General features: G+C 40.5%; 1 protein-coding gene across 1 annotated transcript in view; it reads left to right on the forward strand.

Annotated features, from left to right (window-relative positions):
* SPIDR (scaffold protein involved in DNA repair) overlaps positions 1–26,907 on the forward strand; it is a 205,212-nt gene that overhangs the window by 76,101 nt on the left and 102,204 nt on the right. Inside the window, exon 8 of the mRNA XM_074576988.1 lies at positions 3,830–4,049. Coding sequence (XP_074433089.1) covers positions 3,830–4,049 — 220 coding nt within the window. The remainder of the gene's footprint in view (positions 1–3,829; positions 4,050–26,907) is intronic.

Genomic DNA, 26,907 nt, shown 5'->3' on the forward strand with positions numbered 1-26,907 from the left:
CATCTTTATCTCCCTCAAGCATTGCACTGTTGCAGAGGCATCTGGCACCAAAGAGCAGCTTTGTTAAGGAGTCCTCAAATTGCTGCTTGAGTGGAAGATTTCTAAACGCATCCAGGCAGCTGTTTGCTCACTCTCTGTGAGTGTGAATGTGGACTTGTCTTTCAATGGGAGAAGAAAGGTTACCTTCAAGTAAATAAACTGAAGTTTTTTTAAACGAGCATTCCATAGGTACATGCAGTTCCTATTTCTTCTCTCTTTTTCAGGGTCCCTCTACTATACATCATTATGCCTAGAGTCGGTGGTTGAAAGATAACACTAGGTATGCTCTGACCCATGTTTTCATTACTGTAGTGTGATGTCTATCCATTGTGGACACCGAGGGTCAAAAAAAGTGTAAGAGAGTCTGGCCAAGAGTTGTAGAACATATAGACACTTATGGTATCAAATGTGCCTGTGGACCACGCACCTTGAACAGCTGTTATCTCTGTTCAGTGACTTCATCTTGCCTGTCCTTCCTGCACGCTGAAGGAGCTTCTCAAGGATAGTCCAGCCTGGGCACCGTAGGGGAAAAGAAGCAACTGGGTAGCATTTGAAATTGGCTTAACCCAGCCTGGTTGGGCTGTCACTGAAAAGAACCATCTTCCCTCAGTCCTTGCTTGCCCTACCTCCACCCTTTCCATCACTTGTTCTTTCTTCTCCCTAGTATCTGCTTCTCTGCTTCAGTGGCTTTGCAGTTAGCTGGATTAGCTCATTGATTTTGCTAAAAACCATCCCTGAAGAAAGAAATTCACGAGTGCTCTAGACAGCAGGATGGGAAATGAAGAAATATGCAGCGTAGGAAGGGGCACAATTGCAGCACAGTTATTGCTTGCACCTTTTAAAATACATATTATTGTAAGGTATTCTTCCTTGTTTAAGATTACTAGCTATTACCATGAAACCTGCACATCTGCAGATTTGAATTTCCTGGGCTGTAATTCTGCTTTTCAAGTGAAATTAAGTGAATGAGGACTTCAGCAAGCAAGCAAGAACTTCTGTGAATTATCTGAGGGTGAAAGAGAACATTGCAAAACCTGAAAGTAAGCTTTTTGTATGGATGAACAAACAAGTAAACTTCTCTGGAAACTGTAGAAATTGCAGTGATCCAGCCCATCTCCTCACCCACAAATTCTCCCTTCCATGTGCAGCCACACATGTTTGATTTATTTTTGATTGACCTAACAATAGAAGAGCCAAATGAATTAAAAATGAAGCTACATTCTGAACTTTGGTGTTTCATCACATGCCAGGAATCCGAAGTGCTTTGCCATGTTGTTCGAGAGAGCATTCTATCATCAGCAGTAATAATACTTTTTGAGTAATTAAATTAAACTATCTCTTTGCATCTAAATAAACAAATAGATTGTGGTTCTGTAGAATGTGCATGTGTGCCAACTGTGAGACTTGGCTAGCTGTTGAAATTTTGTTGCTTTTAATGAAGAAGCATTCAGCTTCATTTAGCGTCAGTTCCCAGTGTTTGCACCAACTCTAAGACCAGCTTGCAAAAATCTCTGGCACCTTAGTACTGTTTTTTCCTCCAATGTCTTTTAGAAGTTTTCACAGAGATACAGTTCTTTATTTACATAGTGTTTTTAACTGGTTTATAGTCAGAGGTATTCAAAAGAAAAATGTTATTAGGTTGTCATTCATTGTCTTCAACCTGCTTTATCAGCTGAGTAACTATATGCTGCTGACCAGTAAGAATTGTCATAAAATTCTGCACGTAAGAAAGGTGTAGTTCGGAAGTGATGAACAGTCTCTCTCACGAGCTGTCTTAATACTTTTCTTTTTTTTTTTAAATAAACTGTTGGTGTGTTTCAAAATTGAAGTTGATTTTTTTGTGACTTGGTTTTTTAAGTGGATGGAAATGCAAATTGTGCAGTATGTCTAGAGGGGAGAGGTAAATGCTCAGTTACTTTGAAGGCCAAGAATTTTTGTGGTTGGGAGAATTTGTTTATGCGTGCCAGATGACTTGGGGTTGAGAGAGGACCACAACTGCAGCTAGTCAGGCAAAACAGAATTCAAGTGTGAATATTCTAAGTCCTTGCCTTCAGGCATAGAAAACTAGTCCACACTCACACTTAGCAGAAGTTTGCACATAAGCAGACCTTAACATAGTGCAGTGAGTATTTGGAGTGGCACTGCGATCTTACAGCTTTCCCTGAGAAGGTGGCAGTGGTGAGGAGTAATAGCGGTGGCAACCATCTCTCTTCATCAGTCAATCTCAAAGGACTTGGCAGAAAGGATCGGTTCTCTGATTCGTGCTTCTCAGATCTGGAAAAGGAGGTCGAGCTGTAATGGCTTGGACAGAAATGGCTGATGTACTCTCTGGTGGAACCCTTTATCCTGCTGGAAAATACTGGTTCATGGGAAACAGAATGCTTTGCAGAAGCATGTTGTATGTGATGAAAATTTGGTTCACATAAAAGTGGTTTTAAGAACGTTTCAGTTTTATATTTCAAAATTACTTTATTTCAGTTTCAGTATAAAATGTAATAAAGACTGGGGAATACAAAACAGGGACAAAACATTTTGGTTTTTTTGTAGAATTTAACTTTAATAAACCTGAAGGGTTTTAGGGCCCAGTTCCTTTGGTTTGGGTTTCTTGAGGGTTGGGTTAATTTTTTCTGAAGTTTCTCATAAACTGAAACTAAAATATTTTTATTTATTTTTCAAAGGAAAGGCATTCACAATTGTGAAATGGGCCTTAAAATAAACAAACAAATAACTAGTACAGCTCTGCCATTAAGTTCCAGTATCACGTTCACAGTTCCTCCCCTGCTTCTTCTTTGCTGTGGGAGGACAGTAATTTCTATCAGCTGTTTTTCTTGGGATGCTGTGTTTTTCCCAATGCAACTTGTGAATCAGAATGGGCAGAATTGGGGCTCTGCTGTCTCTGTCCTCTGGCAGTCTGTCTTTCCCCACTAAATGCTCATAGCATTCAACAGGTAGATTACGACAATTCTTCCCTCTGTGACCAAAGTGCAAATCTGAGCAGGGCTAAGTGAGAAGGAGAGTAAATCTGACAGAACCTTGCAGTGCAGACCCAGGTCTGTCCAAGTAGCTTTTGCCCTGTGCAGGCTGCAAAGGGAGCTAGAAGTAATTTGATTGCAGTGCAAAGTTGTTTCATGTTCAGCACAGACAAAAGCGCTTAGAATCAAACTGTGGGGATGCTGGTATCTGTTCATGTTGCTGTAAAACAAGAGACCCTTCTGTATCCTGATTGACTACTGATAAAATAATTATTTTGGGGCAGTGCATCTATCATACTCTCTCCACATTCATCTCTAAATGTGAATCATCAGCTTTTAGATGCTTTGTACCTAACAGGTACTGTTCTGACTTGGTCCCTGACAACTGTTGCTTTGAGAAAGGTCAAGGGGGGCAAACACAGCTTCACTTTTAACACAGTGTGATTATTCTGTTTTTAAATACATTTATTTTGTGCAGTATCTAATGAAAAAAGACTGAACGAAGCGAATGAGTTGCAGGATTAAAAAGTTCAGACATCGTGCGGAAGGGCTTCTTGTAAGGAGTTTCTGATTTCATTGGTTTTTGGAAGAAGCACAGGTAGGCTTTTGTCTCCACAGCTAGTAGTATCTATAAAGAAAAGAAAAATGACTAGAAAACTTGAACATAAGTCTTTTGGTGGGGCAATCTGTTCTACTCATATGTGGATTTCTCAGAGTCAGACAAATCTGCAGAGGGATGCACATCTTCAGAATGCCAGAATTTATTTCTCCTCATGCAGACTTTGCATTTTTATTTTTCATTTTAATTTACTTTCCAGATAAATCTGGTGTCTTAATTGTGAAGATCCTAGAAATGTTTGAGGAGTGTACAATACAAGTTGCCATCTGCCAGCAACTGGAACAGTCTCCTGCTACACTTTCATCTGAGGATGCTGTCGTCAATGCAGGAGAACCAATACTCAAAGTCCTCTTTGCAAGAGAGACAGCAGCTCACCTGAAGAGCAGGCCACAGGATGTCATCCACATCTACCCTCCATGGTGAGTAGAGAGAACTGACCACGTTTGCTTTAGCGCTGCAGAACAAGGGGGTTTGGCAGAATGCTGGTTGCATTGTTGTAGGAAAGACCTTGAGGGTAGAGGGAGGACTAGGACTCTCTTGTGGTCATCTGTCTCTGGCAGCTGGAGAGACTTTGACATATACCTTAAAGATAGCTCAGATAACAACTAAATGTGTAGCATAATGCCTCTAGTGTTGCTCAGGGCTTCAGTTTTGTTTTCACTTAATATTTTCATGTTTAGAGTGATAGAAAGGCCTGAGCAGTGTCTTATCAATGATAAGGCCAATAAAGCGCATACTTTCTGGCAGCAAAGTAGTTCAGGAATGCTCATCTGTTGCTGTGCGTATGGGTATAATGTTTCAGTGGAAAAGTCTGTATTAACTGTAGAGCGTTCGGCAAAAACAACATGCAACTAAAAAAATGGGGAAAAAACCCCAAGAAATGAGAGATTCACGTTGTTCTTAAGGAATTGGTAGACACCTTATCAGTAGTTCCACGTTGCTGCTGTCTTCGGTTCCCCAAATCCCTCTTCAGCACAGCCCTTTCTGGAATTCTTCAAAATGTTTGGTCTACATTTGTGATTTCTTCTGAATTGGATTACTTTCATGATTTTAAGGGGGTAGCATAAAGTGATGAGATTCTAGTAAAGCAGCTGGTGGTTAGTGGCTGTAGGTTGGAAGGTCTGGTCTTCATAAAAATTCAAGAGAACTTTGAAGTGGGAATATTACTTCTCTTGTCACTCTTCTCCACTCTTTCTTTCCACTTCTTTCTCCAGAAATACAGCTGAATATTAAGTCCTAGTCTGATATGAAATAAGTCATTGTTTTGGGGATTTTTTTCCCCTTCCTCCCACCCCTCAAGGTACTAATGTTTGTTCTTGTTTACCTTTTCCTTCAACAAGCTTCTTGTCATGCTTTACATTTACTATTGTTTCCCCCTGTTTTCTTCTTGTTTGTCTCTCCTACAAACTTCCATCTTTGTTCTGTTTTTCTCTTCAGGTCTCCTCTGTTGTTTTTAAACCACGAGGCATTGCATTTATGCTGCTGTATCTTTCTGTATAGACCTTCACTTACACGAAGGTTTTTGTACCAGCAAAACTGTTTTAGTTAGGGTACAATTGAAACTTTTTTGCTCCTTTTTTTCGTTTCCTGAATGATTACTGTCAGCATGCTTAGCATGTGTAAGTCCCAGACTGCTCCAGCTTGTTGCATGTGTGCTCTGGGAAGATCTAACTGCACTGATACGATTCTTTCCAGACTACTACAAGTGTCTATAACAGCACTAGTGTAGTCTTCTCATTTGTTTAAATTCTAAGATGTTCTGGACATAAAACTCATTTTTTTATATATATATATATATGAATTCGTATACATATATATATATACACATATGCATAAATTGAGATTTCTTGAGAAAACTTCATAGCTGTCTGTCTTCCCAGAAACATCACTTTTTATTTGCTTTTGGTTTTTATTTTAGTAGGTTGAGCTTTTCATGCAAGCAAAAGGTTATTTCATAAAACCAGAATGTTTGGGCAGGGGATATGTCTGTGTTGGCAGAGTTGCTCTCCTTACTTATGTGGCTCTCAAGGCATTTTATAAAGACATTACTCAATAGTGGCAAAACTGCATTATATCTCATCTCTAGTCCTATTTTCTGTTTGGCATTATCTTAATGTCAGTCGTCTCTTTGTTTACTCAACCAGAAGTCAAAAGAAGTTGGCCTGGATACTGTTAAACTAAACCTACTGGAGGCGGGGAGGGAGGAGGATGAAGGATGTTTTTGTTTTAGATTGTTATTTGGCACTTCTAGTTTACATTAATTGGAAATTGGACTTGTACATTTAATGGAAGTTTCCCCTATTACACTTCCAAGCTTCTATTCTGTTAAACTCTTACTTGAGAGCTCTGAATGCTGAAGTGTAGTTTCTGTTACTCTGCATTGAATTTGTACTTCTGTCGTTAAAAGCAAATACTGTTTGCGTTGAAATGCTTTCCTGTCGATTCAAATGTGTGACTAGTGTCAAAATGAATTAACTAAATCTAACCCTGACATGGTGAAATAAGCATATTTACATATCTTATTGAAATCACCAGTCAGAAGCAAAAGGGAACAAAAAAAGTAGATGCATGGTAAGACAATCCTTGAGTGACCTGTGTGTACTTGGGACACACAGCACACTGCATTGTTGTCCTGTATTTTGAGTTACTTGTATGGTAAGGCAGAATAGGATGAGATGGGGTGATTTATGAGTGGACTGCTTCTGCTGCTGTAAAGTAACGTCCTGAGAGTAGAATTTCCTGATACTTCAAAATAACACCCCAGATTTATGATCTGACTTTGCTTTTTGCTTTCTGACCAGGCAGCTGAGTGAGTAGGTAAGATGCAAACACACAGGCTACTGGCTTCTCTATGTGACTGTTCATGGGCAAAATCTGAATGCATCATTTTGGAGCCTTTGTAAAATTAGACTTTGCTTTTGTAACTGTATTTATATGTGTTGTGAACTCAGTGCACAGCTTGGTATGTGAAACGTCTCTGGCAGTAGACTTGCATAAATACTTTGGGAAGCAGTGTTTAGAGATTTGTTGATATATTTGTTGGTATTTGTTTGCATACAGAATCCCATGATACTTCAGCACTAGAATACAAGCAGTTTAATTTGAAAAATAAAATATTGATAGGAGGATGGTTATAAGAATCTTGTCAACCTGAACATTGCTCATGAGAGTGGTCCCACAGACTTAAGGGGAGCATTATGTGAGAGTAACAATTTGCAGGACTGAGCCCTGATGTCTTTATAATTGGATATAGATTTCTTTGGGTTGATGTCTAGTGTCTTATGGTACATATTACAGTGAAACCTGGGCAGGCTGGAGAGTTGGGCGGAGAGAAACCTTATGAAATTCAACAAGGACAAGTGTAGGGTGCTGCACCTGGGGAGGAATAACCCCATGCACCAGTAGAGGTTGGGGGCTGACCTGCTGGAGAGCAGCTCTGTGGAAAGAGACCTGGGAGTCCTGGTGGACAACAGGATGACCATGAGCCAGCAATGTGCCCTTGTGGCCAAAAGGGCCAATGGCATCCTGGGGTGCTTCAAGAAGAGTGTGGCCAGCAGATCAAGGGAGGTCATCCTCCCCCTCTACTCTGCCCTGTTGAGGCATCACCTGGAGTACTGTGTCCAGTTCTGGGCTCCCTGGTTCAAGAAGGACAGGGAACTGCTGGAGAGGGTACAGCAAAGGGCTATGAAGATGATTAGGGGACTGGAACATCTCTCTCTTATGAGGAAAGGCTGAGGGACTTGGTTCTTTTCAGTCTGCAAAAAAGACAACTGAGGGGGGATGTTATCAATGGTTATAAATACTTAAAGGGTGGGTGTCAGGAGGATGGGGCCAGGCTCTTTTCAGTGGTGCCCAGGGACAGGACAAGAGGTAATGGGCACAAACTTGAACACAGGAAGTTCCACCTAAACATGAGGAGGAACTTCTTTCCTTTGAGGGTGGCAGAGCACTGGCACAGGCTGCCCAGAGCGGTGGTGGAGTCTCCGTCTCTGGAGACATTCAAAACCCGCCTGGACACGTTCCTGTGCCACCTGCTGTAGGTGACCCTGCTCTGGCAGGGGGGTTGGACTAGATGATCTCCAGAGGTCCCTTCCAACCCCTATCATTCTGTGATTTTGTGATATTTACAGTCTTGAATGAAAGGGATTTCATGTGAAAATCGTCACTTGGTATAGGGAAACCAATCCCAGTAGGCTGATGAACATTTTTCAAACCAGTGTGTCTGGTGGAGGAAGGAGCTCAGCCTGGCCTCTGAGGCGTCTGATGGGAGCCTGCTCTGATCTTGAGGCTATATAGAAGTATTCTTGCAGTGTTGTATCTAAATAAAGCCTATTAACTTGGACACATCACATGAAAACAGTTGCGTGTTTTGGGCTGGACCTGGTTTGTGTCTGGCCAGCTGGGAACACCACAGGCAAAAGAACTCAGCCCTGCCTGCCTCTGCCTGCGTAGGCTTGCCTTTGGTTGTCTTTGCAGTACCTGAGAAATTTCTCGGATTAAGATTTTAAGTGAACACCTCATAACTTTTACAAACTGAATCTGAATCATTAAGTGTTTTTAACAGCCGGAAAAGGAAAAGCTTACTACTGAGCGTAATTAAATTGATTACTAAGTCTTTATTCACTTTGCAGAAATACATATCCAGCAAAAAGTGAAGACTGCTTGATACTGCAAAGACATGAGAGAATGGGAACAAAGGCTTCCCAGTTCCACTGCTGATGATTTTATGGCCTCAAATTACCCAGGGTGGATTTTTTTGTTTAATTATAAAAATGACAGAAATAATTTACCATACCTAACAAAAAGTGGTAAGAGTTTATATTTTTAGAGACTTGAGGATTCATTTTTCTGCAAACAGCAGGGCTTGAGGATAGACAGTTTCCTTCAGATACTCCTGCTTCCTGCTTGTAGATATGCCTACTGTTGAGTATTCAAAATAAATTAACCTGAATAAAATTGTGCAGATTAAAATTCTTTTCCTTGTCATTAAATTTAATGACTTTGAAATGTTTTTCATATATTTCTGAAGTTAAACTACTAGAACTATGTTGATGTTAATACAATTGTTGGCAATAGCAATATAAACCACAGATCATTTTTGATTTGGACAGGCTTGGAGATCAATCCATGCCTATTGAATGCGATGGTCTGGTATGAAACCTCTAGTTCAGGAGGTTCACGTGCTGCTGATAACTGGAGGGCTGGGACGGTATGAATGGGACAGAACCACTTTGTGTTCTGTTCTAACATTGCCTGTAAACATTGGCTGTTTTATGCACTGCAGAAGACAGGATCCTTGGCTGGATAGCTGCTATTCCCTATGCAACTTCTCTGTGCTCCAAAAAAAAAAAAAAGAGAGAGAGTTTACTTTAGGAGCTCCATATGGTAAGTATATAAAACACTTAACACTGACACCAACAAGCAACTTCAAAGTTGTTCTTTAGTTTCTCTTAACCTATGAAACCACGGGGAATCATTATTACTCAGCTTTGAAAGTGTTCCAGTGCCTGGTGAAAGTGTTTAATGTGGACTTCTCATTTCTACTTGCGTTACACTAGATTAGGTCTCTCCTCAATGAAAGAGGTTTAGAAGAGTTTGAATTATTTACTGCCAAGAAGAGCTCACACAAAACATTGCAGATCAGCTGATGTACAGTGGTGAAACCTTGTATCTCAAGTCCTTTAAGGTGGGCCAATGATGGAAGTTGCTGTAGAAATATGCGAGCAAGCTCTGAGCAAGTTTATGTACGGGAAGCAATCTAGCTTTATGGACTTACGTATTCTTCTACTTTAGAATTATCCTGGATATGCCGTAGGCTGTTTTATTGGCTCAATAACAGGACTTATAATAAATGGATATGTTACCGTGATTTTTGCGTTGTCTTACTTAATACCCTATCTTACATTGCATGGTCTTACATAATCTTGGTGAGCAATAGGAGTACCAACACGGGGAGCTAACATGAAACAGTTGTTTTGAACTAGTCTGACTGCTGTTAAAGGGGATTTGCCTTCCATTTGATGAAGATAGAGACTTTTTATCACTGTTGCTCTCACCATCAGGGGAAGAACACTGTTACAGAATACCTCCCTATCACAGGAAAGATCATGTGAAAGTAGGATCTTGGGCCTCATATAGTAACGAAATGCAGAAATGACCTACTGCTGTTCTGTAAGAAGGAAAGCATCTATATTCTTTAAAATTTTCTCATTCCATAAAGGTACAAATATCAATTAAAGACATGTAAGGAACATCTTTTGCATGAATTCAGTTTCTCTACTTACTCCACAGAGAGGCAGCTTTTTTGAATGCCTGATTGATCATTTGGACAAAACCAATCTATGTTCACCATCTTCCTTTGATGAAATCTAAGCATTTATAAATATATATATATACATACACAAATAAATATTCAAACAGATGGGAAAGAGGGGGGAAAAAAGATTGCCAGTCAGATCCCTCCCATCGGAAAGATGTTAGCTCTGCCTTTACATTCTTTCTTTGAAGATGTTACAATAGCAGAGTGGGAGAACCCTGATAAGAGGGACGAGGCTCACTCAGAAGATAAAATTCTACAAACCTTCAGAGCTGTAAAGCCAGTGTGGGCACTATTTCTAAAGTACATATAGGAATGGCCTAGGAGACAAAGATCAGATCATCTGCTTGGAATTGCTTCTCAGAGATCATGCAGTTGTGAAAATTGAAGCTTCTTTCAGAAGGAGCTGAAGCAGCTGCAGGTTTCTTGCAAGTGGTTTGTTTCCTTGTTGATTTTTTTTGGTTAGGATATACCTTCCCTAGTGCAATCACTTCAAAAGACATGAGTTGTCATTTGAAAATAGGAATATGTATACTTTTTGTGAACTGAAAGTTGTCTCTAACAAGCTCTTAATATAATTTCTTCAGTATTTCTGTTGCATTATCCATTTGGACAGAATAGTACTTAGGATTTTACTCATTTTTCTATTTTAAAAATATTTTTTTTTAATCCATCCCCTCATGTAAAGGGAGAAAGTTGTATCTGTAGAGCTGCTCGGGTATATCCTATTTTATGTCTCTAGAACTAAAGACATTATTTGTGTTTGTTCACCTTGCCTGTAGATAAGCAAAATTACACCTTTTCTTAGTAATCAAATCAATAAATAATTATGTTCATTCATAGGTGGATGACATAATTGGAAAAATACAGAATTACAAAGCTTTGATTCCAAAAGGAGAACAAGTCATTTATGCCATTTCTGTGATCCGTCACAACCACCTGACCTGGTATTTCGGATGTGGGCTATGTCTAATAAACATAGTAACATGATCACAGTTTTACAGTGAGATAGACTTGTTTATTTTTATAACTATGGCATAGATAGATGTTATTATATGAATGTCATACATAAAATATTTGTACCCTGTAAAACAAAGATGAAAGAACTGCTCTCTATGAAAGGGGGTTTCCATGAAGAAAAGAATGGAAACACGCTTGGGGAAGATGGGAGCCTCAAGATAGTAGATCCAGAGTTCTGTAGAAGATTAAAACTGGATTTTTAAACATGACTGACTGTCTCTGGGCTAATAGCTGATGGTATCTTAACATGCTGAAAATGGGGACTTTCCAATGTATTGTACCAATGAAGCGCTTGGTTTTGGCGATATGTTTGTTTGCTTTCAACCAAATCAGAGGGGTCAGAAAGCCAGTGGTGTGTTTGCAAAGCAGCAACTTGGTTTTTAGATCAAGGTTGAAATGCATTGTTGTCAGCACAAAAGCCTCCATCAGGGCTAGAATACATCTCCATCCAGATGGATGTCTGATTTGGGTACATGCAGTCAGTTGTACGCTCCTGGCTCACGCGAGCAGCGAGGGCTACCCAGGCAGCCTGCACACAGCTTTGTGTGGTGTTCTCAGGAGGTAATTCTGTGCTCCGCAGGAAGCCTCCACCAGGGTGACTTTCTTCAATATGGGCTGTTTCACTTGGAAGAATAAAGGACGTGTAGAAAAGAGGTTGTGAATGTAAATAGCCTGGTTTATGCTGGGGGAGGTGGTTTTCTATATTTTTTGTTAAATATTAGATACCATCCAACATTGATCCTACTGGAATGATTGTGGTGTCCAGTTAATGGGAAAAATCTTAATCACCTCACTATGGTACTTCTGTGTTGAGGCATTAGAATTTGAGTCCGTGGATTTTAGGAACAGAAGAGGAAAATTATGTTTTTAAACATCCATTCCTTGTCAGTGATGCTGTTTATGTTTGAATTCTTAAGTTACTGAAAAAAATACTTAGTGAGAATTAAAATGTACTATCTTAATAATCACAAAATATTCTCATCCTGAAAATCTAATAATGTGTACGTTTTGGTTTTTTTTAAAATGAAAGGTCTGTACTTGAAACTTTCCAGCTTTTATAAGTGAGGAAATTCCAAGCATTTTGTAGTGACAGATACTGTTAGTGGGTAGTTGTCCACTGACGTCAAAAACAGAGGATGGCAAACAGCTTTGTTCAAGTCAACGAAAAATGTACAGTCTTGGATAAACTCTGTGTTAGCAATGGAGCTATCAATGATATACGAGCAGCTTCACATGAGTTCCCATGTGCATTCAATCCAATGCTAAATTCCAGATCTTGTTTAATGAGCAACTGATGGAGCCAAGACCTGGCACTGCATAAAATCCTGCAGTCTGCTTTATCCAGTCATGAAGGAAAAACAAGCTAAATAAGTTCAGATGAACAAGTTCAGAATTACTGCAGGGTTATTAAAAAGTTGTGATTTGTATTCCTCTGCTAATGTTCATGACTAACACATTTGGGACGTGTAAAACAATACTTAATTTGTAAAAAGACTATGTGCCAAAATTCCTGCAGTAGTTTAACCACTAAAAAGCAAGTTTTGACTCTGTGAATGTGTTTGTTTAAATGTTTTAACATTATCAGCAATCTGCTTTTTAAAAAAAAAAATTACATTTTGAAAAATGATGATTTGTTCTTGTTGGATTGCTGTTCAGCACTTCCGCTTTGTGAAATACAATGTATTTCCATAGCTCGTGGTAGAGAAACAATTTTAAAGTCAAGTACCGTTCTCTTTAGCAGGTGTGATTTGCTGCTGTAATGGTAGGTGTGGAGTTACAGTAAGATTTTTACATGTAGTTCTTTATGCAGTTCTCTTGGACTTTGAATATGCTGGATATTTTATACCACAGTGGGTTTTCATGCTAAACATGCTTGTGTCCTTATGCAGTTTTGTATGGGCAAAGAGATGGATAACGTGTGAGTTTACCAAATTGTCATATCTGGCGATTCCCTTCAACATGAAGGTGTGCTTTCTCAGACTCCTCCTCCTTAATGTCATATTTAAGTGTAGGTAAGCAAAAGTTAATGACTATACTCCTAGCAGAAATAATAATTAAAACCCCAGGTATTTCAAAAGGGGAATGTTGCTTTCAAGTATTTGAAAAATCTGGAATGTTGCTACCCAAAATGCAGTATTTAAAACATCTCTGCTATCCTGAGGGGTGGGGAGGCAGGGCAGAAAAACTCTGCTCTTACTTCTACCAGGCAGATTGCTTTCCTGTCAGTAAAGCTCATGGAAAAAATGCCCGTGGTTTTATGTATTTTTGGCAGCAAGGACCTACTTTGGTATATAAAACAGTTCAGCTGTGAAACATTCAGTGCAGCCTTTTCTGTGTTTGATGAAGCTTCTCTGCCTACCAGTCTTCTGAGTCAACATTAACCATGCAAACTGCAGCGTATTACTTCTCTCTGAGTGGTAGACTCCTTTGACAGCTTCTGGCAGACCAAGTTTCTCCCAGCAGAAGTATCAGAACAATATCCATGACGTTAGAACTGATGTACAACCATTAATTTTACCTTTGAGGGATTCACTTTGTGTTTTGAAAGCCAAATCACTGATGTGCCTCCAAAAAAATCATACTTGGCAGTATGTGGGAAGGGGGGGTTTTTTTTGTGTGTGTGTGTGCTTTTTTTTAGGGCGTTTTTTTTTTTCTTCTCTTCAACCTCTTTGGACTCCTGAAATGATATCTATTGTCTCTCTCCTTGATAAAAGAGTTAAGAAGCCTTGTGAACTTTTCTGTGGATGTTTCTGGTTTTGACGTTTCTTTATCTCCCCTTTTCTTAAGTCTTGGATTCTTATTTTTTTAATAAGTGGTGCATGTTTGTTGTAAATCAGATCATGATGATGGGCTTTGCTTAATCTTCCTGGGAATCATTGTCCACAGTCAGTCTCCATGGTCCTTGGCTGGTGTAAAATAAAGGCCTGAATGTCCACCTTGAAGCTGCTGCTGCTGTTCACAGCACATCTGTCAGTGCAGACCCAAGTCTGTCAGCATCTTCAGCTAATACCTGCTCTGGCAGGGGGGTTGGACTAGATGATCTCTAGAGGTCCCTTCCAACCCCTACCATTCTGTGATTCTGTGTGTGATTTGAACTGAGGCTGTGAAGAAGTACCCCCTTTTGCCATCTCTGAAGTATTGTTGGGACAGACATTGTAGATCGTAACTTAACTAATGGCAGAATATCTCCTAGAATGCTGCATGCCACAACACACTGAAAGCACTGAGCTTGAGAACACTTTAGATTCAGTGTAAAACCGTAAATTGCATTGATTGTATTTGTTTTTTCATTTGTCTTCCCAGCATGGCACAGCATGTCTGCCTTGTGTGCTTCCCAGAAACAAATTACTTACTCCTCCAAGTTGAGGTTCATTTTTGAGAAACGTGGGCAATGCAACTATGTGAGACTTGTACATTGCATTTGTGCCTTAGCAAATACTGCTTGTCTTCTGGTTCCCTGAGCTTGTCATAAATATTAATTTAATAGGGCTGGTACTATTTTATGCATTGTGAATGTACAGATTGAGGAAGAGATAAATTTATTGATATGGGCTGTTGCTGGAATTACAGGGTTTGTAGGCTTAAAGGAGCCCAGATTTACAGTATATTTATATCATAGTAGTTCTCCAAATTATTTGAAAACTTTTTATATAGAATCTGATAGTTCTTCATTATCTTCCCAAATATTTCTTTCCTTCCATCTCTCACACAGAAATAAATAAGCTGCCCAGTATTTTCTTTGTCTTTTTGCAGCCTCCTTTGGCTGACACTCATGGCTTGTGGTTTGAGAAGTTGTGCATGAGGTGATTGGTTAATTTTGCTGGGAGATACTTGACTCCAGGAGTTCACTTTTCAATCTTGCTGTATAGCTAGCTATACTCAAAACCAAACCCATTTTAAAAACAAACATCAACATACCACATTATCAACTTCTAGAACAGTCCACCTAAGCTTGAGAATTGCCTTTGGTTGCTGGTCACTTCAGATATGGCTGTAATTTCCTCATTTTTGAGGACTGCCACTCAGGAAGGAATGGAATCCCATAAGGTGGTTTACTGGTTATCCTGAAATTGCTCTTAGCACCAGCTCAGCTTGGAGAAGAAAACAAGGACGGGGGGAAAGTATTTCCACAACCTAAACATAAATGACACCTTTATGGGGGGAGGGGGGGGACAACTTTCATATCTTTTTTTTTTTTTTTTTTTAGATTAGACTGCATATCCCAAGTCTTGTTTTTAGGTAAACCCTACACAGTGATAATTGCCTTCATGGAAGATGTCTGACATTTGGAAATATGTGTAATCTTACATGTAAAGCCCCTCTGTGTCTAATTAGATTAAACTCTCAACACACATTTTCTAAATTAATATAGGTATTATTTGGTAGCAGTGTTGAATTCTTTGAAGCTTTTCTTTGAAGTAATTTCCTATCCTACATTATCAGTTGTGTTGATGTACTTTGGCGATGTCTAGGTAGAGCGATTTTTCCATCCAGAATGTGGACTAAATTTATGAGTTAATATATTAAATTATTATTACTTGTAGTTTGTTTAACTGCTGTCATGATGCTACTGCTTTATTAACTATACATATATTGTGAACAATTTGGAGGAAAATACTCCCTGCCATCTAGGAAGACAAAATCCAGCCTTACTGTATAACCTCTTCATATGTTAAAACTTATATAAAATGCATATATTGACATGTGTAAATCCTACATTATGAAAACACAGAAGCCAGTGGTTTGTTATCGCGCTTGACTGAAACTGGGCATGATCGTAATCAAACGCGTTAGGGCTGGAGCCTGGAATGAGAGCTCCTTAGTCTGGGCATCGAGAGAGCGGGTACTCTCCTCCCTTTACCTTCTGCTTTGGCTTTCCTCAGCTCCCTGAGCTGTTTTGGAAGTGACGTATTGGCAATGCATTCAATATTATGGTTGTTTTACTATGTGGTGAAAATTGCTTTCCCTTTATGTTATTTCCCTTCTGTGTGCTGCGCTCATTGTCCCTCAGTTGTACCAGCCCAGTTGTTCTTGGGACTGTGCTGAACACTGAATCAATTAAATCTTTGAAAATAACATATTTTAGGTTGGGGGTGTTGAGCAGTATGGTTTACGGTGTGGTCTTGCCGCGGCACCAGAGACCCGAGGGAACAGGCGTGCGGCCGGGCACGGGCCAGGGCTGCACCTCGCCGGGTCGGGAGCGTTTCGGGTAGCGCTGTGAACATTATATAAAGACGTATATTTCTCTTTGAGAAATCCCTGCCAACAGGAGTCATTTTCCGCAGCTCAGCGGTGGGAAAACACTTCTCTAAGTAGCATTTCCACGGCCGTTCCCAGGGGCGGTGGCAGGCTGGCCGAGTCCCTGGCTTGCCGGTCCCCGAGCCGGGCTCGCTGCCTCCGGGGCCGGCAGCGCCCGCCGCCCTGCCCTTCCCGCCGGCTGCGGAAGGTGGCAATGTTGTCAGCAGAAGCCCAGGTAGAACTGGTCTCGGGTGACTGATCTCTCCGAGATAGCCTCGGCGCTTATTTGTCCAGAACTTTTTCTGGCGTCAAAGTTTCATGTCCGTGAAGTAAAAGTCTGCAAAAGGGCGTTTGTTTAGGTTTGTGCGCTATTACTTTTGCACAACTTTTAATAACGTTACTGAGTGTAGGACGTGCGTGAGACAGTCACTGCAACTGTTTACACAACTTTCTCCTCCATAACGCTGAAGAAGGCCGTGTGCTATTTAGTTTAACACTCCGTACTGGAGACTTCTCCGTACTGGTTGTCATTGACCTTGGGGACTGACAAACCATCCTCCACCTGGAGAGCAAAACTGATCTCGTTAACTGAAGATTCATTTCTGCAAAACACTTGTAAATGTTTCTGAAACCCACTGTAATTTTCTGCCCCCCCCTCCCCCAAGATGTTTACAAACTTTGCTTTGAAGTGAGCTTGCCAGGGGAGAAACTGAGAACTTCCTTGCGTGCCACAAGTTTTGTTAAGAGCTACCTCCTGGCTATGGCAGGCTTTTAGACTGTTGAAAGCCTAACAGACCGTTTGGTGGGGATGTTTTTCTTTTCATATTTCAACTAACTCCTTGAATCTTTTTAACTACTTCAAATGATCCTAAGACTTTTGTGTCTTGTCATTTTTAACATTTTATTCTGTCTAATGCTAAATCTCCACCCTCCAGGTAAAGTACACAAGTTCTTGGTTTATGTTATGCCATTCCGTTCCTCTTGACTCTCGTCTCTTGATTCTGCTGTGGTAAATCCATCATTGATTTTAAATTATCATGGAAGCTTTCAACATATTTAATTACTGGGTTCACCTCTCACTCTGTGTGCCTTACCAAGCCTCTCTGACAAGATATAATGGATTTCATCCATTTAGGAGGTCAAATGGGGCAAAAAATACAAATTCTTGATTTACTTTACCGTAAGCAGAGAGTAAATAGGATGACATTACCTTGTAGTCCCCCACCATCCTACTTAACTTTATTTTTAATATAAATGACAATTTTTGTTGGACTTCTTATCTAGCTACTTGCTTTTCATCAAGAGGGAAAGCGGAGTTTGGGTGCCTAATACCATACAATTTCTAGGAGTTTAAATAATCAACCTGTAAAGTCGTGTGTGTGTGTCCTCTTCCTGATGGGTGTATTTCTTGGTGGTGCTACTTACTAAATTAAATATTCACTGAAGGCTTCTGGTACTGCTTTGGTCTCCGTCAGACAAAGATTGTTTGCTGGGTAGCCAAATCTGTTGCTGTACGGATACTTTGCCTACCACTGCTCTTCACTGTATTGTGCAAATCGTCCAGCAGTTGTCCACGGGAGCCCTGGAAAATGGCTCCGTAGTATTACAGGAGAGTAAAGGCTTTCAGAAGCCAGTTGGGGTTTTGAGCAGTTTTTTCTGGCACAATCTGCTATATTCTGTCTCTCCAAATCAAATGATGAGCCAGTGAAAGCTTTCTTTTGAGAAATCTGTTTTGCCGAGCTGTGTGGGAGACTTTTCCTTTTCAAAACTGAAACTGGAAACCCAATAATCTCCAACTCCGAAGAGGAAACAATTTAAGATACAGTGAGGTATTACTACCATAATTTTTGTAATTAATTCTTTTTGTAGTACTTACAGTATCAGTCGTCTTATTGCTTTCAGAAGAATAAAGTGAATATGAAGAAATACTTCATCTTGGGACTTTTCTTTCTTTAAATACTCCCAAGTAATGCGGTCTCATACTGTTGTGCTAAAAATAATATGGCTGTCCAAGCAATAAATCTAAACAAATTGAGGCAGAAATTGTAAAATTTCGTGATTGTAAAATTTTCACATTAAAGGAAGTAGATGCTACATGCAAATATAAAACCCGGAAATAAACACATTTAGAATTTTTGTTTTCTCTTTCCAAACCAAAGGGAAGGAAGAGGCTTCCCTGTGATTTCAGAGTATTGTTAACAAGCCCTCATAGCTATTAGGAGTCTGAAACAGTAAACAGCTTAGTAATGACATAATTATATCAATAAATGTAACATCAAAATAACTCACAAAATTTATGTACAGATGGTTCCATTTGACATTACAAAAGAAGTTTTCTGAAGTCCATTTGCCTAAAACAAAGTTTTTAATGGAACAACCTAATGATTTGACCTCAGATCTGCGTATCCTTTTTTTGAATGTAAATATGAATACCAAGGCAATTAACTCAGTAATGTATCCAGTCAGACTGAGTTGAAGTTCTGTAGGTAGATATTGCTTTAAGCGCAGTTGGCATGCTCTCTATTGCACGCTGATGGGCTCTTGCTGAAGCCTGTATCGGCCCTCACAGGAACTATCCTCGCTAGGGATAGTTCACCCTCAGGAAGTTTGGTTTAGATAAGTATCTGAATTTTTTTGGGTACCGAAATCTGGAACACAGCGGTGAAATCTGATGAGCACAGGCTCTCAGATCTGAGTCAGCAACAGGGCTGGACCCGCTCCTGTTGTTCAGCACTTCCACTGCCAGGTCCAGCCAGCAGCAGCAGAGAGAGATGCATAAAAAGAAAAATCAGAGGGAAGAGGAGCAGAGCGTACTTCAAAAAAGTATGGACACACTTCAAAACAGAGTTTGTGTAGGCTGTGCTCGAAGGTGAGGACCTTTGAAGAAATTGCCACCTTCTCCAAGTACAGCCTTCCAAAACTTCAGGGGGAGTTTGGTTCTCAGGGCTCTTAGCCCTGTGTAAACAGGGCTGTGCATCATTAGCAGCTGGTGTCTGGGCTGTTTTGCTCACCAGATGTAAAAGCAAACCTATGAAATTAAGGGGTTTTTCCACTGCTTCTGATCCTCTGCAGTTAAAAGTATAACTGTATTTCAGGTGTTACAGGGCACACTTATCAATTGACATTTTAGTCTTGGAGAAAAAGTTATCCACTCAAACAGCAGTGTAAGCAAGAAAGGTATGGAAAAGTAACCAGGAGAAGAGGGTTGATGTATTTTTCTTACTGATCTCTGGGTATTACTCAATTTTCTGGTCTCTCTTTCTCTATACCCTTTGTTTTCTAAACCTTGTTACTCATGAATGAATCCCTTTTCTATAAGTTCAAGAAAAGAAAGATGCTTCTCCCTCTAGAAGTCAGGTAAACTGCTGTGGTTGTGCCAATTCATAGCGAATATATCACTCTCTGCTACTCTGTGTTACTCTTCCGGTGAAAAATATTCTTTTCATTAAAGTATCTGTAGTCTTCTGAGGCTGAATTCCCAACCTAGTGTCCACTTCATCTGTGGAGACCAATGGACAGAGATCAAATCACTTACCAGGTTTTGCCAGGAGAAAGTTGCCCATGGCGTGCTTGGTACAAGGCTCGTGAGTCACAGGTTCTTGAGGCAGCCTCCTGAAACACACCTGAAGCTTAATTCTGTGTACAACGCACAGAAGGAAGTTCTCACTGTGACTTCATTCATGCTTTTGGCATCCCAATGTTATTCCTGGAGATAAAAGAATAATAGAATGAATAAGCAGCTAAAACACAGGAGAGGAGAATGAATTTAAGCTTCAGGGAAGCTGCGAACACACCCCGGTTCTCATCATTTGTGTATGCTATGGCCATTCTAATCCCCATCCAGACTTCAATACTAGGGATTAAATAGTCAAACATTTTAAAATGTTCATCTTTTAGGAATTCTAAAGTTTGCTCTTCATAAGTGACTTAGTATAATTTGCATGTATTTACATTTTGATAAGGCTAAGTTTATTAAAAAAAAAAATATAATAATTTCTGAAGAAAAAGGGAGAACTTTTAAATCCCTAATATATAGCTGAAAAAAGCCCATGTATATGTATCGCTCCATGTAGTATAAAATAAAAAAGAGAATATGAAGAAAAAATGTCAAGAACCAAAAACTGTATAGTATTCTTCAATGGCTGCAGGCCACCTTAGCTTGTGCTTAATTTTAGAAGGTATTGAGTACGTATTTCTTCGCCTTTTAGCTAAGAAAATCGACCAGTTCTACTGAGCCACTACTTTATTTTATTTAGGTAATAGAACATTTTTCTTGTATTTCCACCTACTTTTGTTTTTCAGTGACAGAAACTTCTTGCACTTTCCTTTTCTCTCATTTTGTTGCAAAACATGGAAAAAAAAGGTACTCTTTTTAATAGTCATATATACTAATGGCTGTCTGTTGACATCAGTGAACTTCAGTTAAATTTATATATGTCTATATAAGAGCACAGATGAGTTCTTTTTTTAAGTAACTGGTGGCTGCAATGGCTGCAGGAAGCTGACTAGTGCTTTTTCTGGTGCCCATCAAGTTTTATATAATAAAATTAAAGAGTTGTCTTGTCACGTTTTCCAACAACGCCAATTTATTTATATGATGTATCATTTGAATATTTGTGACCTCTGGAGAAGAGGGCAAAAAAGGTGGTTTGGGGTTTTCTAGCTGGTCAGATGTGGCCAGCTGGTGTAACCGACGGTTGCAGGAAAGCAACGTGTTTACTTACCATGCGGTTCTTCAGAGAGAGCAGGTTTCCTTAAAAAAGTCATAGATAGCATGAGGTTGGTCAGAGGGTAGACATATTTGTTTGACCTTTTGGTAACAAGTCGCTACATTAGGAGGAAACCCAAACATTTTTTTATTTCTTAAATTGACACAAATGGCATGAGAAGCTGGGGAACTGGGACTGGCAGACCACCTGCGGGTTTTGGAGCCATCTGTGTCTTGACGTGTAGGACTGCGGCTGAACAGATAGAATAATCCTCACTGCACATAGCTGATTAATTACAATTAATATTGAAAATGATACGACTGTCTTGCTTAGTGTTTCCAGAACATTGTTTTTTCATTGCGGTCAGTCAGCATTGAGAAATTTATATTTATTATGTAAATATTTGGGGGGGAAGTGATATATGCAAACACTTTACTACCACCAGTCATACTCCTTAGCTATTCAGGATGAGTTTTGGCTTTCTTTGTATTCCCTGGAAAATAATGATTAAACTAACATCTACATGTTAGGGTTTTGTTGGTTTTGGAGTGATTAAGTTATATATTTTAAACTTTTTGTTATATGATTAGAGACATATGAAATGGAAAAGTGTTTCTTGAAGAGCTCTTTTTTCACATCCTCTAGAAATGAAGGATTTTCCATATTCCCTTTTTTTCATATTCTCTAACCTACCTTCCTGCTCCCTTGGTGTGGTGCAACTGGGGAACTCATCTTCAGCCTAGGTCCTACCAGACCATCATAGGTCTGGTAACAGCTCCTGTTTCTTTTTACTCTTCACTGTCTTTGCTACAGTTGTTTATTAAAATATGCAGATGTTTTATTTTTTTCCCAGGCAGGACATTTTATAGAGTTTTAAAAGTTTACATCCCAAAAATATCAGACTAACAGGTCTAAACATATTGAAAGGAATAAACTCACTGACTGCCAACTCCACTGAGAATCTCCCTTGTATAATTTTAGCTAACAGCGAGTTTAAGAGTACAATAAAATAACGCCATTTATTGTTAATGTGTTCTGATAAATTAAATTAAAGTGATGTGCAGAGTTGAAATCCTACCCCATCTGTCTCATTTTGTCATGTGTTAGAACATAGATATTGTATGAAAAGGAAAAAAACTAAGATGATGTGTGTTCCAGAGCCGTGTTTGATGAAGGCCACCTGCCCTAGGTATCCTTATCACGTCAGGGTCTCCCAGGAATGTCTAAAAAGTGAAAAAACAAACCACCTCGCAACAGCGCGTGTTTTTCTTGGCACCCCTCTGCAGCGTGCTTTTGTGTGAAGAAATGAGAAGTAAAACGTAACAATCATAAAAGCTGCAGAAACTCCTATTTAAGGGCAAGACGCAAGGGTCCGTGGGGCAGCTCCAGAGTGGCTTCGGCCCATGCCCGGACGCCCGGCCGGGGCACCCTCGCCCCTTCCCTGGCTGTCCTTCACTCTCTATTTGCGGGGAAAGCAAGCGAACACCGGGAAGGCTATACAGTCTCTTAAATAAACGCCGGTTTTCCAGGACTGAAAACTCGGTGGCTGCCGTTGCCGCCTCTAACTCGACAGGCTGGGGGGTGACCGGGGCCAGGCGGCAGCTGCTGGCGGGCCCCGCCGCGGCGCCCAGGCCTGGGCTTGCCGGGCCGGGCCCTGGCGGGGAGCTGGGGGGGGGAGGAGGAGGAGGAGGAGGAGGAGGAATGCTGCCGCCCTGACGTCAGGAGCTGCTCCTGGGAATGTTTTGCATTCCTCTTCCTGGCAGTGGTCAGGTGGCTTCCAGCAAGAAGGAAGGAACAGCCGCTTCCAAAAAGCTTCCAAAAAAAAACCAACCCAACAACAAAAAACCCAACAAACCAAAAACCTAAAATGAAAAAAAATAAGGGGGGGGCGGGGGGTGAGTGCGCGAGGAGGAAAAGAACATTTTATAATAAAAGTATTGTGGGGGAGGTACTTTTATTAAAAGCCAGATTGGGAATTGGAACCAGATGTTCTGCATTCGAAAGCTGCACGAATGTTAAATGCGTCTATTAATGACTGTGATGGCTGAGGTATTTGGCTATCTGCCTCACTTTAATCTTATTGCTCTGTATTTAAAAACAGTTGAGAAAAACAGATTTTTTTTTTTTTGTACCCAACTTCAGGCAGCTTCCTTTATACAAATGTTAATTTAAAAAAAAAAAAAGGCAAGATTCAACATACATGAAAGCAGGAAACAAGCAGGAAAATAGTCAACATTTGTCTTGTTCTTCTGCTAGCTTTAACATATGTTTTGTGCTGAAAATTAATGTCTTTAAATTCTGTTTTCTTCTTGATTTGTGGTTGTTGGATAACGCATATGATGTAAGTCAGAGAGGTCAGAACATGCAATTCCTCTTGTTCACAAAGTACTTCCTATTCCCTTAACTCTCTTTCTTTAATGTCCCTGTCAAAGTGTGTGTTTAAAGTAAAATGAGAGTAGGTGCTCAGTCTGAGGTGGGTAATGTAGAAACTGTGTTCACTACAGGCAGTACTTGTGAAGTAACTGCTTTATATATAAAGACAGACCCGAGTGCATGTTACATCTCCATTTCAAGAGCTGTGTCTCCAAGTTGGTGGTTGTACGCATTTGGGAGTATTGAGTACCAAGAGCTTCTGTGGGGACTTCTCGTTTGTGTCTCAGTGGGGACGTGATACCTGACGACACCATAGCCTGTACAGACGCAGGCAGATTTGGGGCATTTCCCAGGCAGGCGAGCATTCTTCTCCCAGCATGAGGCTCCGTTGTATGTGGGTTGTAAGATTTTCTGTCTAAAGCAAGGATTGCTGGAGGGAGAGAGGGAGCTGCTGTCATGTCTTCTTTCAACTCACAGGCATGGCGATGCCCTCAACCCGCGGCTTCTTTGTCATCTCGAGAGGGGAAAGCAATCGCTTTCTCTGTACCCCATTGGAGAACTCCCTCTTTGCCTGGTGGGGCACGACTCTGGTTTTTAAGAATTCAGAGTTCCTCAGACCGGGGCAGATTCTGCCCGGGGCTGATGGAATGGAGCTGCCTCTGGATTTGGGGTAGGATAGACCATACGATTTAAATTACACCATAGAGATTTGCCAGCATCCTTGTCCGACGTGGATGTTTTTTTTTTTTAATTAATCCTATATGTTCCTGTTCATTGGCACTGCATGAAGCCGTATCTGTCTGCTGACCGAGGCGTGAGATGAGCTTATTTTCCGGGCAGTGTATTCTGGGGGGCGTATGCGGGGAAGCTGGGGGGGACGGGAAGCGTTTGGTAGTTCTGGTGAAGTTTTCTTGAGCTGTGTCCCCAGCTCAGGTGAGGCCCGTGACCTCCCGCCTGTTTCCTGGTACCGGCTGAAGTGGACAGGCGGCTTCCTGCTACAGGGTGGATGCTCCGCTGAGGAATTTCCAGCAATGCTGAGAAGTGCTGACTCACAGCTTACGGCCCCGGCTGGGCTGAGGGGAGGTTGTCAAGTCCTTGGCTGAAGCCAGCAAAAAATGTTGCTGTGATGTACTGTTTTATTTTTAGCAAGGGGGGAGGCTGCATTGCTTGGGATGAAATGCTTGCGAGTGGTTTCAAAATGACAGACACTTTTTAATATTTTTTTTTCTCTTTTCTATTTTTAGAACTTGGAAAACAGGTTGTTTTGCTAAAATACAGACACTTCTCTGTTTCCCCAGTAAATGAGTTGTTGTAAAGGAGGCTTAAGGAGTTCATGCAGGAAGGCTTTTACCACCACTGCAGTTCAAAATGTCCTTCAGGGTAGGAGATACTCAAGTATTTGAGACTGAAACTCGGTTGGCACCTACTTGCATGTATTTCTCACTTCTGCTGAGGTGGGACTACTGCTCCAATTGTTAGAGCTGAAATGCAGCCAGGTATTTGATTGCTGCTATTACGAGATCATTGTAAAAGCTTGGTGCTTGGGTTTCATCCTCCCTTGTTTTTAGCAGTCACTTCACAAGTAATTGGCTTCGTGCTTGCTTGCTTGCTTTCTGGACAGAAAATGCCCTGTACTGTTTTCTGCTAATGTTATCGAGAAACTAGAGTGAAGGAGGAGTCATTTCGAGCTGTACCACCTCTCAGAATATAATTTTGGTGATTAAATTGCAGGGGCAAAGTTCTTTTGTTTGTTTGTTTATTTTACATTCAGTAAATTTTTTTAACGTGTTCTTGTGTGTGCGTATTGTTTTCCTGTTGAACAAGCACTGATTACTTTGGGATGATCTCCAATGTATGTACTGTCCCACAGAGTATCATAAATGGAATGCAAATTTGTAAAAACTCTTTTACACTTGCTTCTAATTTCTAAAATCGGATATCAGCTATTCTTCATTCAGAGTTCTGTACCTCTGCATATAGAGCTCTTTCGTGCCTTTTTTTTTTACATCTCACTAGTGAACTATGTAGCAATGAGCGATCTGCAAACTACTTCTAACCACAATATTTTTGAACCTGTAGCACAAACCAGCACATTTAGCACATAATGCCCCCCCTCCCAAAAAAAAAAACCAAATCCACACCTCTTACAGCAACCCTACAGCATCTGCCTTGACAATAACCGATGCACAGCTTCCCTGATGAAGTACATTTCCCTCTTGTAAGTGGATCATGTTTAACTCTCTCCTCAGTTCTTGGCCTGGGACTGAATGATGGTATGTGTCCAGCAGGGTCCTCATCCGACAACAACAAAGAGAAAAGGGATACTTCTGTGCAGGATGTAGAGGAACATAGGACGTGGCTGTTTCCATGATGTGCAGTGAGCTCATTTATTAGCTCACCACTGTGAGAAAGTCCCAGTCTTAGTCATTTTAATGGAAATACAGTCCTTGCATGTGAGCTGCTGATGATTTTTGTGGACAGAAATAATTGTAGGCTGCCCATATATCACAACATTTCACAATCAAATCCACTTTTACTAATGACTCTAACCTTGCCAGCTTCCCGTCTCCAAAAGAAAGCTATTCTCCTACCCGTATTTGCCAGTTCCTTCCAAGATTTTATAGCAGCTGCATAAGAGTTGCATAAGCATCTTTTCTTTGGTTGTGTCCTGGCACCCGCCACTATACTGGGAAAAATAATATAGGCCTTACATTATTTCTAGCCACCTGTCAGTAAATCCAGGCCAAGAGCCATGAACTAATAGCCTTGCTTGTGCCCCCTTTAGATAGATGTGTCATCCGACCTGGGTGGACATGCCTCAACTGGATTGCCTGACTCCAGATAACCCCTTCTGCAATCCATTGCTGCTTGATCCTTTTCTAGTTTGGATGAGGCACAGAACGTACCTTTTTGCAAAGATTCTGTCCCCAAACCTTTTTTTAAAAAAAATTATACATGAATGTTGTCCAGCTTTCCAGGAAACATGTTGGTACGACCTGTATCAGTGTAGTAAGAACATCTACTCATTTTACGGTCAGCTTTTTGTAATTGAATCTGCCCTAGTAGAACCCAGGAGTCCTTTCTAGTAATATCATACTTCACAGTCTGGATCCTGTCTTTAATACAGACGTGCCCTGCAAAGAGCTTTCTGCTTGTGACAGTGTAAGCTTGTGCCTTCTCAGATATCGTGGTCTCCTCGTGCTACCTGTTCTTGCATAGCTTTCTGATCTCTCCACTATTTGATATGTTTTGCTGCTAGTTGCACTATAGTCTTGGTAGCGGTGTGAAATCTCAGCAATTCATGTCTATGCTTCGGTTGTCGTGCTACTTTTTGTTATTTTGTCATTGTCTTAAATAATTTTTACTGTTGATCTTGAGGAATTTCGTATTTCTTGTACCTTCACTTAGGGTCATCACGACAACCGCTTTCTTTGTGATTATAGCGGGTGCCCAAAAAGAGCAAAAAAGCCAGATTAGTGATAAACCTGGAGTAGTCAGCTGCTTTATCATGATCATCACTTCCACGATAGCATTATCATTACTTGTCTCTTGCTCTGTTTGTCCATAGTAGTCTCTGATAGTGTTCAGAACAACTTGGTTCAAGAACTGCACTGCATATTA

The sequence above is a fragment of the Larus michahellis genome, chromosome 2, assembly GCF_964199755.1.
Source record: "Larus michahellis chromosome 2, bLarMic1.1, whole genome shotgun sequence".
NCBI lineage: Eukaryota > Metazoa > Chordata > Aves > Charadriiformes > Laridae > Larus > Larus michahellis.